The sequence below is a fragment of the Polypterus senegalus genome, chromosome 17 (assembly GCF_016835505.1).
Source record: "Polypterus senegalus isolate Bchr_013 chromosome 17, ASM1683550v1, whole genome shotgun sequence".
Taxonomy (NCBI): Eukaryota; Metazoa; Chordata; class Cladistia; order Polypteriformes; family Polypteridae; genus Polypterus; species Polypterus senegalus.
This window is the reverse complement of record NC_053170.1, coordinates 49,488,890-49,506,516: the sequence shown is the minus strand read 5'-3', so window position 1 is coordinate 49,506,516 and position 17,627 is coordinate 49,488,890. Positions and strand designations below refer to the sequence as shown.

General features: G+C 38.2%; 1 protein-coding gene across 2 annotated transcripts in view; it reads left to right on the top strand.

The window, feature by feature from the left end:
* Positions 1-17,627, top strand: part of runx3 (RUNX family transcription factor 3) — a 123,641-nt gene that overhangs the window by 91,302 nt on the left and 14,712 nt on the right. For both annotated transcript variants that reach the window (XM_039740721.1, XM_039740720.1), the window contains exons 6-7: positions 2,180-2,353; positions 14,843-14,923. In XM_039740721.1, coding sequence (XP_039596655.1) covers positions 2,180-2,353; positions 14,843-14,923 — 255 coding nt within the window. The remainder of the gene's footprint in view (positions 1-2,179; positions 2,354-14,842; positions 14,924-17,627) is intronic.

Genomic DNA, 17,627 nt, shown 5'->3' with positions numbered 1-17,627 from the left:
TGATACAGCTATATATTTATGCGTACATACATTGCTAGAGATTAGAAAGTAAAGGGGCCAATGTTTGCACACAAAGGTAAAATTGCACATGGCTGTTAAAGAAACCACAGGGATGCAAATTCTGCTGGCTTTAGTTGTAAATTTGAAAATCGCAGTGATTCATGTGAAAGTTTCTTCACCTAGCATGAATGAACTTTGGCAGCAGCGGTTTTAGGTGTCTTGTCAATATCACTATGACTTTCCCCCTGAAATGGCTTTACTAGACTGACATTCAAATGCCAACTGCTGACCTTCCTTTATTCTCCAGTATGTTTCTGTTAAAAGCTTGTGCCTTACTCTTAGGATTAGGGTGATGTGTTACTGTATATCTTTATCTGTTTAAGTGTTGTGGACCTGTATAGCCTTTCATCTCGTACTGTGTGCCAGCCTGATTTGTAGAGAATTGCTTAACCAACTGTAAAACTGTTAGCAGTATAGGCAGGTTATACATATACAGTATATCAAAAGATGGACATGCAGCACAGACCACTGCATAGGTAGAACAGTCCAGCTTTAAATTAAGTAGCAGAAAACAAAATGTTGTGCACAATATACTAGATTAATTATTCTTTGTATCAAAACTTGTACATTTAAGAAGGCAAGAAAGCCTGTGAGTGAAGGGGCTCTATTTGATTTATCAGTCCATAGGAATCCCTTTAGTTCAATCTGTAGGTGACCGTTCAGTTTGTCTGTAGAGGAGCAGTGAATCCATCTCTGTGAGGCCTTCTCTAGTTCACCGTTCAATTAAGACCATTCAATCGATCAATGGGGACAGTTCATTTATATTATAGGAGACGGTGTAGTCTTTCAATAAATGATCACTGAGCCTGTCTCTAAGACATTATTTATGTTGTCCATAGTAGATCATTCAGTTTAGCCTAAAGGAGACTTCCATCCATTTTCCAGCCCACTGAATCCAAACACAGGGTCACAAGCCAATCCCAGCCAACACAGGAACCAATCCTGGGCAGGATGCCAACCCACCACAGGACACACACAAACACCAAGCACACACTAGGGTCAATTTAGAATCACCAATCCACATGTCTTTGGACTGTGGGAGGAAACCCACGCAGACACGGGGAGAACATGCAAACTCCACACAGGGAGGACCCGGGAAGCAAACCCAGGTCTCCTAACTGCGAGGCAGCAGCGCTACCACTGCGCCTCCGTGCCGCCCTAAAGGAGACTTTTCAGTTTATTTTTAATACCTCATTTAAACCATCATTGACCATTCTCAATAGGAAACCACTTAGTCCATCAAAAAGATAAGAGTCTATACATCTAAAGGTGAATGTTCATTCACTCTGTGGGAGACCATTCTGCCAATCTGTAAATGGCAGTTGAGTCCATCTCTTAACAGATTATTCAGCCTGTATATGTTTGACCATTCAGCTTATTCTAAAGGAGACTTTTTGATTCATTTTCTACAGATCATTTTGCCCATTCATAGTAGATAATCCAGTTAAGTCTACAGGAACCAGTTCAGTCTGTCTAAAAGAGAACTTTTTTCCAGCTACACGTGATGATTCAATCTGTAAGAAAATATGCGGGCCATGTTTAGGAGGCCTTTCTTTTTAATCTATAGGAAATCATTCAGCTAAATTCAAATGGATTGTTTAGTCTGTCTGTAGCAATCAGCTCCATCTATTGTACATTTTTAGTTGAGAACCTACAGTATATAAAAATAAACACTCTGAATGAATGTACTGTATCAAAAGCATGTGTCAAAATTAGTGTACTTTATCATAATATAATCTTCTGTTCCATAAATGGCTTCAGGACTTACCCATTCATTCACTTCCTGAATTCACATTCACTAGGAGAGCAGCGTAAGATAGAAAGCAACTCAGGATGGGACTTACAAATCACGCTCACCTATGCATAATCAATGCTGACAGATTTAAATTAACCAATTATAGAAACCCACACATTTGGTATGTTAGTAGAAGTTGGAGTAATGGCGGGACATCTGTTACCCCAAGGTGGAATGTGCCATGCCACTCATTGATAATCACTTTTCATTCAATATTGGCACTAGCTTCTTTTTTTTTTTGTTACTTTGTACTTTTCTGTCTGTTCACTCTTTCTTGAACAAATGTTGGGGTTAAAGCAGTAAACCTGTCTTATTGCTATTCAGGGCACAGGCAGAAACTTGAAGACCCACAGAAGCCAACCCTGTTTTCAGAGAGGCTCAGTGACTTGGAGAGGTTTCAGCGCACAGCTATGCGAGTTGGACCAACTACTCCCAACCCCAGGCCATCTCTTGGCACGACGAGCCATTTCAGTTCGTCGCCACAGACACAGATATCAGGTAGGTGCCTTTTTAGCACTGTTCATTTAGTACTGCTGAAAAACTTGGCACATTCCGCAAATATCACAGAAGACATTTTATTCATTATAAATGATAACTGTAATTATGACATAAATCTTCACAGTGGCATTTTTGTGGTTATTAAGGTACCAATAAACGTGCTTCAATTTACAAATGCGGTGCTTCACTGTTGAAAACATTGACACTGAAAATCTCACAAGCGACAGAAAAATTAGTTTACCTACATTTCCACACTTTCGCGAGTCTAAAGGCCAGTTCTTTAGGTTTTTGCTTCTGTCCTGTCAGTTAGCCATGCTGCTGTGGTTTACATCTGTTATTTATGTAATGCTTGTTTGGTTCAAATGTTACAGTAAAGAAAATGTTCATTTTTGCTTTGCTTAAACCAGGATAAACTAAACTAGGTAGATAATCAGTGGGAAGGATCTGGGCTTGACTTTCAGACACTTGCAGAGAGGTTTATAATGAAGACATGTCTCATTGCTCAAATTTTGACTACACACCCCTCTTTCAAGGATAGAAAATAAATAATTAAAATTTCTCCCACAAACTCTTTTTTTAGCATGATTACTTCCACACCCTCATAATGTACTTATTTTATTACTGTGACTTGAAACAAAAAAACAGGACACATTTTTACAAGCAGATCTGCCATACATGGTACAGTATATTGAAGCCTGAAAGTACTTGGCGTGTCTGTCTGTCTTAAACAATTAAAACAGGGTTTAAGAAAACAAAATGCCACTGTTATTTAGCTGTTTAACCCTGGCAAATCCCTACGGTCTTTCCTTTGCATTTCTTACTCCTTGTCCTTTCTCCTAATCACCATCTCAATAGCAGTAGACTTTTAAAATCACAGATGTCTCATGCCTTCAACATCTTTATTCATTGTGTATCTTGGTTTGTCCAGACAGGCTAGTACTTTTTCATTCTTCCTCAACATCATGCAATTTATGATGGAAAAAAAACACATTGTGTCCTCCAGTCCGCTCCATCTTGTGGTTCTGGGCTTTTGGTAACTGAGGACAGACTTTAAAACGGTGTCATTGCAGCAGACATGCTGTTTGAAGTACCACTCAGTGATAAAGTAAAGTGATCCCCATGAGATGTAAATTCTCTTCTCAGCTGAACTCATCTTGGAATTGTTGATTCTTTAGGCCCTGGCGAGGGTATCAAGTTATGTTTTTATTCTTTAGATATAATTCTGGCAAGTACTGTGAGTTTTTTTTAATTTGACTCATTAAGAGTGGAAGAAGCTCAGCATAATTAAATGGAATATTTTGTCAAAGAGATTTTGTTTGATTTCTGAAAAATTGTAGCACTTGTGTATTAAAATTAATAATCCATCCATCCATTTTCCAACCCACTGATATGTCACCTTATTTAAGCTTCTCCTTTAGACTTTTTCTACTAAAACATGGACCTTTCAGGTATAGTCATGTAAGTAATGGTACAAATTGGAGGAGACAATTCAGTCTGCGAAGTTTGATTGGTTGACTAATGGCTGATTAGTTCCAAACTGTCATCCACACATTTTTCAAATATCTGGATTTGAGAAACTTGGTCCCATGACTGTCTGTATGAAGATGTGCTTCCTAGTTCTTATGTTGAGTACACTTTCTCTACACCAGTATCCTTCAGTATGTGATTAACTAAAAGTATTTAACTTCATTGACACCATTAAGAATGCTGAAGACCTGCAGGATATTCCTGGTTGCTCTTCGTTCTTCTGTTCAGTGTTTGGTCATCTTTGTAGTTTACTCTCTCTTGCTCCTTATTTTAGTATACAATGGTGCAGATTAGTCATTGCTCCTTTACTGTTGACTGTTTCGAGTTTACACATTCTTTTCAGTGTCTGCTTGATTTTTTTTGTTTTTTTTAATTTGTAATGTAAATTTAAGGTGACTTTATACTGGACGTATATGGGTGCATGCATGTTGTGTGCCCTATGATGGACTGCTATCCTAGCCAAGGCTTGGTTTTCATCTCATTGTCGATGTTTCCATGATAGGACAGGCATCAAAACTCGATTAAGCAGTCAAGAGTGAATGGATGATGGATTTTGGAGTTTGCACCCTGTTCAGGGTTGTTTTCTGCTTTGCATCAAATCCTAGGACAGGCTGTTACTTCTTGTTATACCTTCTTTGGGAGCAGTGTTTTGTAGAAATGAAGAGTTGTGTTGTGGAGCACTTTACCATTGACGGAAGCATTAATCCATCAAACTGAACAGCAGTGGATTAGATTAAACACATCTTAGACGGGAAGGTTTTTCCCCTGTAAATAAGTCATCCAAAACCAGACATTACTGTGAAGTGACAGATATTTGCCTGATGATCTGGAAGATGCTGGTGGGAGGCGTTGCTAAAGACAGTATTTTAAACTGAAGTTGAGCTGAACTATCATTATCCTACAGACTTGCTGATCTTAGAGTTATGAAACAGGCAGCATGTGTCTGGCCCTGGTTCAAGAAGCTTAATGATATCCATTGCAAAAAACCCACACCTTAACAAAACTGCCTTTAGAGACAAACACTTTCTCATTTCGTAATAACAATTACCCTGTAGGATTTACATGACTGGCTTTGCCTTTTGTGCTGGCTAAGAATTACAAATTTAGTTTCGGTCAGTTTACTGGATTAAATTTTTCCATACATACCTTCATCCTGTCATCTGAACGTGGTTATTCTAATACAAGATTTTAATGGCCTAGACCTTAACTGACTATGCGTTGTGTATTGATAATGGATTGATACATTTTTACATTTTTTTTTTTTGTTTGTGGACATGTTCTATACATCTACTCTGTGAGGTCTAAAACCAAATAGGGGCTAGTTGCCTTTAGACATAATTGTTAATATTTAACAGGTATACACATTCCCCAGAATGGCATAATACCTTATAACATTATTTTTTTGGCTAAGACCTCTAAATTGTATTCACTAAATTGTGAAGGGAATAATCAGAAGTTATTATAGACAGTGAATAGTGGCGCCCCTTAGTGGTAGTTACTGTGTAGCTTTAACACCCTTTCATTGGCAAGCAGATGCAACCTAATCTTTGTTTAACTTTCTGTGAATATAAGCAATAGCCTTAATAATTAACAAAGGTTTAATCCTGTCTGATAGGGTTCTGTGCTAAAACTAAATGAAAAATGCTTTTACACCCTGCATGTTAAATTTAGAGTAAGATCAAAGTATTAGCTTCTATAAATTCCTGCGGCTTGAAAATAAAACTGAAAAAAACATTTTGAAGCTGCAAACCCAAATGTGCTCAATACACACATGCATATTTAAGTTTGTTAGTGGTGCGTTAGGGGGTAAAAAAACAGGAAAGCAAAATGGTTCCCGTGTAAATCATATGAGCCTCTGCTACGTAAGTGTCATCACAGATTCACAAGAACTTGTTAAATGTGCCTAATTTGAAACTATAATAATATGCCTCATTGTAAATTCAGGTTAATTGTTGTTTCCCTTAATCTGTAACATGAAACCTCACGGGCCATAATAGCTTTCATTTTTTTTCTTGTTGTTGAGGTGTTAATTAGGACATCTGCATTATGACAATCTCGTATCAACCAGACTAAACACATTAGAGCATGGTTTAGACCGTAATCGTAATACAGCCTGGAAGCAATTGGAATTTATACAATTTGTGGCTTGTGTGGTACTGTGTAAATGTGCTATTGTTTAAGGTCTGCTTCTGCACATCCACAAATCACATACCTTGAAAATTGACCATTTCAATCATGCCTTATGGGTGTTTAAAAAAAAAATAAATAAGCCAAACTGGAATAACCAGAAGCAAAAACATGTGCTGAGAGAATGAACTTCTATGCATATTTCTATATTGTGAGAATGTATTTATGTATGTACATATGTGTGTATGTGTGCAAATATTTTTATTATAGTTTTTTCTGCTGTAATAATTTATAATATAATACAATAAAGAACTTTTTCTACTTTCACTTACATTTCTCTGGTTGAGAATATGGCATTATTATAAATTGTTAAATGGCTAATATAAGGAGAGTGTGTTGTTTATGCTCTTGTGCAGCTGAGTTCTTTCCTGAGGACTCTGCTTTCTTTTCGCTGTCCAAACAGAAGTACTGTATTTAGTTGAGTGACACCAAAAATTATGTGCAAGGTTGACTTTGTTTGCTTCTTGCTACAGGCAGGTGTCTCATCCAAATTGACTCCATGCTTTACACTTTTAGGCACCTACATTCTTCACTTCCTAATGTGTTAACAATGGACAAATGTAGACAGATGGCTTCTGCTCACAGAGTAACTGTAAGCATGCAGGTGCTTCCTATTCACATTCTTCTGGTTCTTCTCAAGAGGATCTTTCAGGTTTTTAGGAGACAGAAATGCAATCTAGATTTGAAGCAACAGGATTGGATTCCTGGTGTTATTTCTAAGTGACGGGAAACCATGGAGCCTTCCAGTTATGTCTGTGTCCCATCCTTACTGTTGTTTCATGTAACTGTTGGCTGATGGATATCAATGTGATTACTCTATTCAAGCTAACAAAAAAATCTGAGCATTTTTGATAACCTTGATAATAATGTATTTGATTGTTTTTAGTCATCCATCAACTATTCCATCCATTATGTTAATATTATTGCTTTCAACGTGTCAATGCAGTATACGCTATATAATTCATTAATCGAAATACAGTTACACATAAAGTGCTCCATCCAACCACCATATTCCTAGCCCAACAGAACAAGAGCTTACTAAAAGGTAATCAGCCAGGCAAACTAAAGCAACTATATGGCTTGTAGCAGCTAAGCTTGTTCATTGATTGCTTGAGATGGTGCTAATGGAGAATAGCATTAATAGAGGGCTGACATATATTGAAAACATGTAATTATTGGCTGTAATGTAAATATAATTTTTTCTAATTTTATGTAAGACAGGACATGCTATGCTGGCCACGCCAGCCCTTTTCTGGTTAAGCTGAATGAGAAGACAAGTAGTGTGGCACTGGCTCTTCCATCTGGTGTTACCCCATACAAGGTTATTAAACGGGGATGGATTTGCTTCTTGGCTTTTCAGGAAGCTTCTTCATCATAGTCCTCACTTCCACACCCGCACTAACTCACTCCTGGGAAGTTAGAGTTGCACATTAATCTGACGTGTACATCTTTGGAATCTATGCAGAGAAAGACTACACAGACGCAGAGAGAGACACACTGTGGAACTCCACACTGACCCTGACCAGACAAGAAGTCAAGGCCTAGTTCAAGAAACTATACTGCACTACTACAGCTGCAGTATGTTTATACATTATCTAAACAAATAAATGTGCCATTCAGTCCAGTAGAGGTTCATGTTTATTATTGTGTATATAGTGCAGTTAAATTCTTACTTGAATGTCTCCCACAAACTATTCCTAGTAATACAATAGCAACAACAGGAAATGAATGTGCAGTTTGAGGACATCATGGAGATTGGTTCTGTTTTAATGTGTGCTAAATCTACTTATTTGTGCCATTGGAGAGGACATCCTAGCTTAATGCCCAAACCATTTAAGCTTGCTCCTCTCTATCTGGAAATGCAGCAGTTTAACTATAAGGTTATTCCATATTTCTAAGTATTGTAAACTTATCATAGAGAGTGAGCCCAGTTTCCCAGCACAGGCAGCTCATTTTGGATTCTGGTAACCATGATCTAATTCTTTCAGTCGCTACCCAGAGCTTGTGACCCTAAGCAAGGCTGTAGAAGTAGAATGACTGGTAAATCAAAAAGCTTTGTCCAAGGACTTAGCTTCCACATCACCACCATGGCCCAGTATATCAACAAAACTGCCATCATTATACTGATAGAATACTGATGGTTAGACAATCTCAAGATCTTTAAAGAACAAGACCCTGGGATACCTGAACTCCTCTTCTTAGTGCCAATGTTCACCTGTAATTGATTAAACATTAATTAAAATTAATTCAATAAAGTTATAAAGATGTTCAAGTACTTTATACAAAAATGAATTGCATGTTTTAACTTTCTTTGGCTGTAAATAGAGGGCTCCTTCTGGTTGGAGCTTTGCAGAATTATACTCATTCCAGATTTTCTTTAGAGCAGAAAACTCCTGAGTAAGTAGAAAACTCATAATAGATGGAACCAGTGTGCCATTTTTCATACAGTCAACTGAGCAGGTGACAGCTTATATACAAGGAGAATACTTCATGTAAAACTGACGACGCTAATCAATAAAAAAAATACACTGCAACTTCTCCAAAAGGACTCCACGGTACTGGAGTCTGCTTCTTCTTTATCTTCTCCCATTTAGCGGTCACCACATCAGATCACCCGTCTCCATCTGTCCTCGCCTTTTACGTCATTTTCTGCCACACAGACTTCATGTCCTCCCTCACCATATCCATAAACCTCCTCTTTGGCCTTCCTCTTCTCCATGGTACTGAATACAGAGTTTATCCGTGGACAGATGCCCCATTTAGTACCACAACCTGGTCTTTCCTTCATATTACCAGTTCAAATGCTCACAAATCCATGTTTAATTAATTAGTGGAGTAATGCCAGATCACATATCATAATGCTTTATAAGACTGATGCTTTTATATGTCTCAGACATATAGATAGATAGATAGATAGATAGATAGATAGATAGATAGATAGATAGATAGATAGATAGATAGATAGATAGAGTGTCATACACTCCTTATAGTCTATTGATTTCATTCAGATTTGTTTACACAATCATAAATACATTTTTTCACTGTTTTTTATTATTAAGAATTAGATAGATATGAAAGGCACTATATAACATAGGTAGATAGAGCTCTTTAAGATGATCATACTAGAGATCAACAGATATTTTTATATTAATGAAATGCAAGGAGATAATTTGCATAAACCCATGAAAGGCACAGGTTCTGTTTCGTAAGCACGCCAGACATTTATTTCATTAGGAGTGGCTGGCAACTAAGTAGAACAAACTTTTTTTTTTTAAATGAGCAAAGTTTAAATTAGCCATCATTGCAAAACAAGCCCTAACAGGATATTCTGTGCCTCTGGCTTATTATCCTAAGTGTATTTTTGTAAGGCTCTTGCTGAAGGCAGGCGTCTAGACTATTAAATGACAAGATGGCGAGGGGGTCAAATGTAATTCCATGCTTATGGCTTTTAATAATCACAACATGCTAGTTTTCTTGTAAATAATGTCAACATAAGATCCTTTTAGCTTAAGTGAAGACTAAAGATTTGCCGTTATTAACATAGCTGTTGCAATAATGTCTTGTGTTGCTCCAGCCAGGAAGGCCTCCCATTTGCAGCTGTGTACATTTGATGTGTTCTTATCTACAGTGCGTGGTTTGTGAATATTTTGCACTGCAACGACCAAGTAAAAATAAAGCATGTGTTTTTTAAAATCCTTTAAAAGCATTTTTTAATGTTTGATGCAGAATGCAGCAAACAAAAAATGTTCCTGTCAGTAAGAGTGCTATGAAGTTTTTAATGTTTTTATTATTAAGCCATAAGAGGAATCATTTAATCGTTTTAAAGTAATGAGTTTACTATTTTACATTTGGGAGATACTTTTATCCAAGACAACTTACAAGATCAGGTGCTACAATGTCTTACAGATATATCTATTAGAGTTGGAGCACAGGAGGGTTAAGTGACTCATTTAGAGGTGGGACTTGAACCCGCAGTCTTGCATAATAAGGTTGCAGGGCCTGAGTCACTTTGCTATGCTTCTCATAATGAGATAAATAACTCTTCAAAAACATGGCAGGCAAAGTCTTGGTTTTGTTTCTTTCTCAGAAACGTCATAATAACAATGAAGACTCTGCGAGTAGACAGGGGTGGCTTGCCAGCGGTTCATATGCGTGTTAGGACTGCCAGTGCCTTCACATCAAAGAGCATCACAAGTTCTGCTTCATTTCAGTGTAAGCGGCCACTTTTTGAAGTCACAGCATGCAAGGCCTAACAAAGTAAGGAAAGATGAAATGGCTTATGGATAGCAAATTACCTTGTAGAATTTTTAGTTTGCATACTTGCACTTGCAATAATTCGTCATGTAGAAGTGTTGTACCTAAAAAGCCATGTGCTTTAGGAGTACAGAAACATATCGAGATTTGAGTGAGGAGATGTGCCATTGGGTCACCCAGAAGAGGCAGCTGGTCTCTCTGAGATGTGTGCCAAGTCGGCCTTTTCCTGGCTTTACTGAAGCTCAGTACTGTAATCATGGGACTCAGGAGAAATCCCAGCCCCACATCGTAATGGCTGCCTGAGGAAATGTTAATAGCCTTTGAATCAGGCAGAAATATTTCATAACACAGCCCTAAAACTTTATATTTAAAATCAGAAAATATTACATCTTAGACTTTCACGCACATGACTGCCTTGCACTACTTTTAATGTGTCTCGGGATTGTGCTCAGTGTGAAACATGCTATATAAAACAAAGAGACTGATTGAATGAGTTGACTTGAAACACTTCATTTTAGACATGATCTGGCCCAGTACCCAGGGTTGGTTCCCAAGTTGTGCGCAGCTGCTGCTGGGTTAAGCTCCAGCAACCAGTAACTCTGAACTGGGTAAGCAGGATAGAAAATTGATGGATGGATGAAAGATAACTCTACTGGCAGGGAGGAAGACACATTAGACGACTCCATTTCTACATGTGTTTTTAGTTTGGTAAAGTCTCCACCACTCCAGCCACTCTAATTCGTGGTCTTCATAAGAAATGTAATGATTTACTTGCTGAGGTACAAGTGTGCAATAAATAAGAATAGATTCATCAAATATTAAAAATAATAAAATGTGTACATCAATTTAAATGTTTAAACTCTAACTATCCTCAGTTGTAGTTGAAAAAAAATCCAAAATAATATATTGTATTCGTAATGGCTGACCTTGAAACAACCTAATACAACGCCAGACAGGCTTATTGTTGAAATCTGTCATTTTTAACCTTCTAGGTGTGGCTGTTACAGGGCCGGAGCCACCAGTAAAGAATCATACATCAAAATATTACATTCATGATCAACGACCTCAAAATAGCATATAAATGACACTCCTCATTCCTTTATTTCCCATCCACATTTTTTCAAGTCACTCACATCCCAATAGAGGGTGAACCACTGTGGTCGGTTGATCTGGCGTGCACAACTTCAAGTCCTACTGGTCATTTTTGTTGAAGACGCCTATCGCTTTACTCTTTATCATAACAGTATACTTTCCTGCACAAAATATTGTCCACAAATTACCTCAAACTAGGGTTTTTCAGGTCTCGAAGGTCATAAATATGGGGAACCCCAAAAAGCTTGATGTCTTCGATAACTTGGCATCAGGAAAAGTCAAACGGTATATCGTTTCTTGTTGCGGTGAGTCGGGAGGCACCAGAAAAAATAACAAATTGATCTCAAAGCCTTCATGATTTCTTTCAGATCAGTACAGAACATTGCAAATTCATCTTCCACACATCCCTGTGGGTAATCCTCAAACACCCCAAAGTCATGTGTTTAAGAAATGTTGATGTGGGTGTGTGCATGAGTGTGCCCACAGTGGACTGGCACCATCTCCAAGACTGGTTCCCATTTTGTGCTTGATGCTTTCAAGACAAGCTCCCGCCTCTGCAACCTTGAATTAGATTAACTTGATCATAAAATGGGTGGTTGGATCAGTGTTTCAAATTACACTGTAGCAGCAAAGGCTCATAAATTTGCCAGGTGCATTCAGTCAACGATCTGCCACTCTTACCTTTTCTGTTCGTCTGGCCTGAGACTTATTTAGAGGAATTTAGTGATATGCGGCATCCATGGGTCCCTGCATTCATGCTGAATTTAGGTAACATTCCAGGGTCTGTTCAGCTCTGTTCTGTTAATTGGCAATCTGTGTTCAGTATTATAGTTGTCAATTTGCCAATCAAAATATTTGAAGGAAATGTTTATTTTCTTCTTGAAATCACACCAGCTGCTGAGCCTGTTGAATAACCCCATTTATATGTAAGAATTTGCCATTGTAAGGAGCAGACCATGTTCCAAGTACCTGAATGCTGACCCCAGCTTTTGGCGGAAATGTCCCAGCTTTGAAAGGGGAGATTTGAAAGCTGGTGGAATGATGCCCAGAAAAAAAGACTTTGAATTGGCCCTAGGGGGGTCATGGCCCCTTAAGGTACATGCCTGACCTGTAAATGTCGACCACTTCCACCTAAGCAAAAATGAAACAACAAAATCCCATAGTTTTTAACACAATGATACGAAATTTGCATCCTCTTTGAAAAGAATGATAAAGCTACATGTTAAATGCATGTAGATCAGTATATATTTTATTTTATGTATATGGTAGCACAGTGGTTAGTGGGACAAAGCTCCAAAGTCACAGGTTCAGGCCTTTGCCTGAGTGGAGGTTGCACAGACTCCCAGTGTCCATCACTATCTATTCCTTAGTTTATAAGTTGCCAGGTTTATCTCTCCGGTTGTATCTCACATCCCAAATGTATAAACTTTAGAGTGATTTGTGACTCAGAAATGACCTGTAATGGACTGCCACCCCATCCAGGGTTAATTCCTACCGTTTGCCTACTGTTTCCAGGACAGGCCCTGTTGCCACAAACTTTACCAAATACTGCAAATTTGAAGACACCTTTGTATTGTGGAAAAGAAACAGTCCTACTAAATTTGTTTGGCTTTATTTTTTTACACTACAGTGTATCCGTTAATTTACTGTGAGATACATGAATTAAGCAGGTTTATGATGGTTATGTTTTGTTTTATTTGTTATTCCACATCTGAATCCAGTCCAAATTATGAAACTAGAACCACCGAGTCCAATAGACGTGTTTGAAAAGTAAAATCAGGCCCCAAGTCAAAGAGAGGACTTTGTTGTCTTTTCTTTTACTTCACTGTTATTATATTAAGTCCACGTCTGCATTTTGGATAGATAAGTGAACACAAAAAAGTGATACAGGCCAGACATTACTCACAAAATTAGAAACCCATCAGAATGTTACTAGGTTTGAATTTTAACATAGACTTCAGATAATAATCTATGGCCCCGGCTAAACTTCCCGTAATTCAGTACACAGGCACGGCAAAGCAAAGGTTAGTGAAAAATAAATTATGCCTTATATTGTGCTTATAAAAAATGTTATTAAGATACACCCCATCTGGGGTTAGATCCTGCTTTGTGCCCAAAACTTCCAGAACAGACTTTGGCTGATTGCAACCCTTAAATGGTTTGAGCAAGTTTCACATAAAAGGGATAAATGGATGGATAGATGATAAGAAGAAACTGAAGGATCACCAGATCAAGTGATCACTCAAAACAGAAATTCATGCCAGTCCTTCCCTTATCAATCATAGAAGAACTGGCAACAAATGTTCGAGGGAGGTCTCATTGTTTTCTGGCCCTCAATGACACATTCTGCCCATACATTCCTAGAAGAAATATTTGCAATTCAAACAAACGTTCACAAAATGTTTTTGAGTGTGAACACATATCGGAAAAGCCTGCACACACCAGAGGTGTACAAAATGAGCTAATGTGCCTGTGATTGACCTGGCATTAGTAACTCCCACCAGTGTGAACCTGTTACATCCATGCTTTAGATTGGGTGTCTATGAGTGAGAAGCCAAGAGCTCACCAGCACTCTATTAAGTGAGTGTCTAGAAGCAAAATGAGTTCATGGTGGGACTACAAGCATAGGAGGACCTCCTATAGGAGGTTCATTCATGGAGCCATGAGTGGTCTGTTCACAGCTGACCAGAGAGTCAATAATAGGGCTTGCTAAGCTCTGGAAGTGAGTGCACAGTAAAAAAAGGCAGAAGAGAAATAATAGTTCACAAGTTTAATTGGAGGCTATGCATTATGGAAGTAATTCATTGTTACAAACATTTGAATCATTTAATATTTGACAATATTGCCTATTTTTTGTTTGCTATATTGATATTTATTTTTCCATACACACAGATCCATATTAGCAGAGGCATGATGTAAAAATCTAAATTTATCATTTAAAGTGCAGTGCATCTGAAATACTGCATTTTAAGTGCCTGAATTACGCCCACTTCTTTCCTGCGAAGACTTTACAAACAACAGGTGGATACGATGAGTGGCAGAGTCGTTAATGCTGCCCCTTCGTAGCTCTAGGGACTTGGATTCAGTGCTCAGGCTCAGCCAGTGTGTCTCGTGGGGATTCTACACATTTTCAATGTACCCTAGTTCCCTCTCACATACCAACAACAAGCATGTCAGAGTACAGTATGTGATGACTTAAAAGCAGTCTGTCATGAGTGTGTGAAATGCCTTGTCATGGCCACAGCTGGCACCTGCTTTACACCTGATGCTGCTCGCATTGTCTCCAGCTTCTAATGATTCTATAATGGAAAAAAGTGAGGATACTCTTTTTCTTGTTCATTAATGCTTCCTTTTACATTCTGTAGTAATAAGCAAAGAGTATAACATGTCCATGTACCTTCTGAATAATGCGTCTTTTAATATTTGCAGCTCTATGGCCTGAACAAATTGACACCACTCCCAGCTTACCTATAAAAGCCTGCAAGGTGGAGGATGATCTGAGGTGGACAGGTAAGTGCAGAAATGTGCAGACACTAAACACTTTGTTTAATTACATGCATAGGATAGGTGTGGATCAGGGACCTATTTAATTTTAAGGCCCATCTAATCTATCTGATGATATTGATATTTCTTCATGCATGAACTACTATTGTCCTGAAGGTTTAGACAATTGTAAAAAGTGTTAGCTAATCATGTCATATCCATCTTCCTAATTTCCTTGTTTCTGATGCATGCTGATGGGTCTACTAACTGGTAATAGGAGCAAGTAAAGACAATAACACTGGGAGGTTGTAGAGATGAAACGATACATAGCATAGAGATATTAAAACTGAGAATGTTAGAACTATGTGATCTTTAAGTTGGCAGGGAGAAAAGCAGCCAAATACAGAAGTCTTAATTTCTTTTTGACACAAGGATAGACTGCCTAATTAGGATTTTAGTAGGAAATTAGATTATTTGCACAGGCACAAGGTAGGGAACATGCGCTGATAGCACGTCTCCGCACCCACCACCTAATAAACCACTTAGATCCTGCAACCAACCCCCAAGTGTTCCCTGTATGTTGGAGGATCTGCTTCCAGGGCTGGATATAGATTAATGCCATACACAGCACAAAGCAATTGTAGGTTAAGGGCCTTGCTCAATGGCCCAATGGAGTAGAGTCACTTCTGGTGTTTACGGGATTCAAACCGGTAACTTTAGAACCACCACTCCGCCAGTTGTCTCTCATACAGATATAAGACTGGAATAAATAAATGACAACCAAAAATAGTAGATAAGAATAAATCAAGACACACTTACATAACACAGATATACTAGTAATAGATACCCTATAGTCCATGATTAGAGATTCATTTTTCTGTTTCTAATGATAAGTCTGGAGAGGAAAAAAAAAATTAAAAATCCCTAGGAGTGAGATGCAAGAGAAAAAAAATCTGTAGGAGTTCCAAGGCCCCAGAGACCTTCCCTGGGCAAATCCCTGGGTTTCAAAACTCTTTGTTGAAATAATTGAAGGATGTTAGCTCAGCATCCTGTTCCTTAACATCAGTATCTCATCTATCATTTACTATTTTGACAAAGTCGGAATCCCAGCTTTTCTGTCCATCAAGCTACACTTTCGGTACTCTATAGACACATTCTACATGTAAATGTTAAATAACCAAAAGTCTCCTTCAGGACATTCAAGCCCAAATACAAAGAATCAGAATGGATCAATGATGGTGAGAATCATTTATTAACTTAAGTAACAATTAAAGAAAATCTTCAAACTAAATCTTTTAAATTGTCTTGCAAGCGTTTATACAGGCTTACATCTTTACTCAAAACTGAGTTAACAACTGAAAGAAGCTATAGATATTTGCTGTACTGTAGGCTGTTCCCTGCATTTCCAGGGCCTTAGAGTCTAGAGCTACCAGAAAGGAGTCCACTTTGAATATCCCAAGAACCACTGCACAATTGAGCTCTGCCTGTCGCTACCTGATCTGTGCTACATGCCCAGTTTGTGATATACATACAGAGACCTTTCATGCATGTGTACTTTATGCATACTCCATCTCACACATTATGGCGCTGCTCATTCTGTTTCACACAATATTGTTAATACATATGCAGTGTAATGACACTATCACACTGCCTTTTATTTACTTGGGTGGGAAAGCAAAATTATTTTGGACTTCTGTTACCCATGGCTGGCTTGGAGGAATCCAACAGGCTTCTTGCATATTCCTAAAACACTTTCTGTAAAGTTTGTGTCTCTGGAGAAATCCCTTTTTGGTCCACCTTTTACTGCGTAGTACATTCTATACGGACAGACAGATAGATAGATAGATAGATAGATAGATAGATAGATAGATAGATAGATAGAAAAGGCATTGATAGAAAATGCCCTTATCCAGCACTCATACAAAGAGATTTGATATTGATTTCAATAAATAAATCAATGGACAAGCCTGAAGTAAATAACAAAGGAGGCATTTTTATTTATAGAATTATTTCTTTACTGCGGTGGACTGGCACCCTGCTCGGGGTTTGTTTCCTGCCTTGTGCCCTGTGTTGGCTGGGATTGGCTCCAGCGGACCCCTGTGACCCTGTAGTTAGGATATACCGGGTTGGATAATAGATGGATGGAATTATTTCTTTAAATATGTTTTTACCTATTTAAAATTGTATATGATATAGTGAATGGTGAAGTACACCCCATTTCTTTGGAAAGTCATTAATATATCTTAAGTGGTAAGCTAAGAGATGTCACCTAAGCTTATGCGTCATGTGCAAGCACACTGAGAGTGTTTATTTGCTAAAGGAGTGGGCTGAATAGTCCTTGCTTGCAAACCATTTAAATGTCATCCTATTGTGCAGAAGACAGAGGAGGTGTCTGTTAAAAGGGCCCCACTCATTCTCGTACTTGCTGCAGGCCATCTAATCTGGCTAAATGAAGCTTGTGATTGCTATCTGTGCGTCCCTGTGCCACTGAAAGTTATTCTTGACCTTCATTAGGTGCACATTTGTCAGACCACACTGCTTAGAAGCAGGTCATAACTATCTGAATGCATAATTAAAACACTTCAATGGACTGCTGTAAAATATTATGTATTCTCGGCTTTGATGTGAGTCACAGGTAAGAAGAGGTTGGATAGTTCAGCTGGTCTTAACTAAATCACCACTGGGCCCAGTGTTATTCCATTTTTTTAGGTCATTTACAACAGTGGCCGCC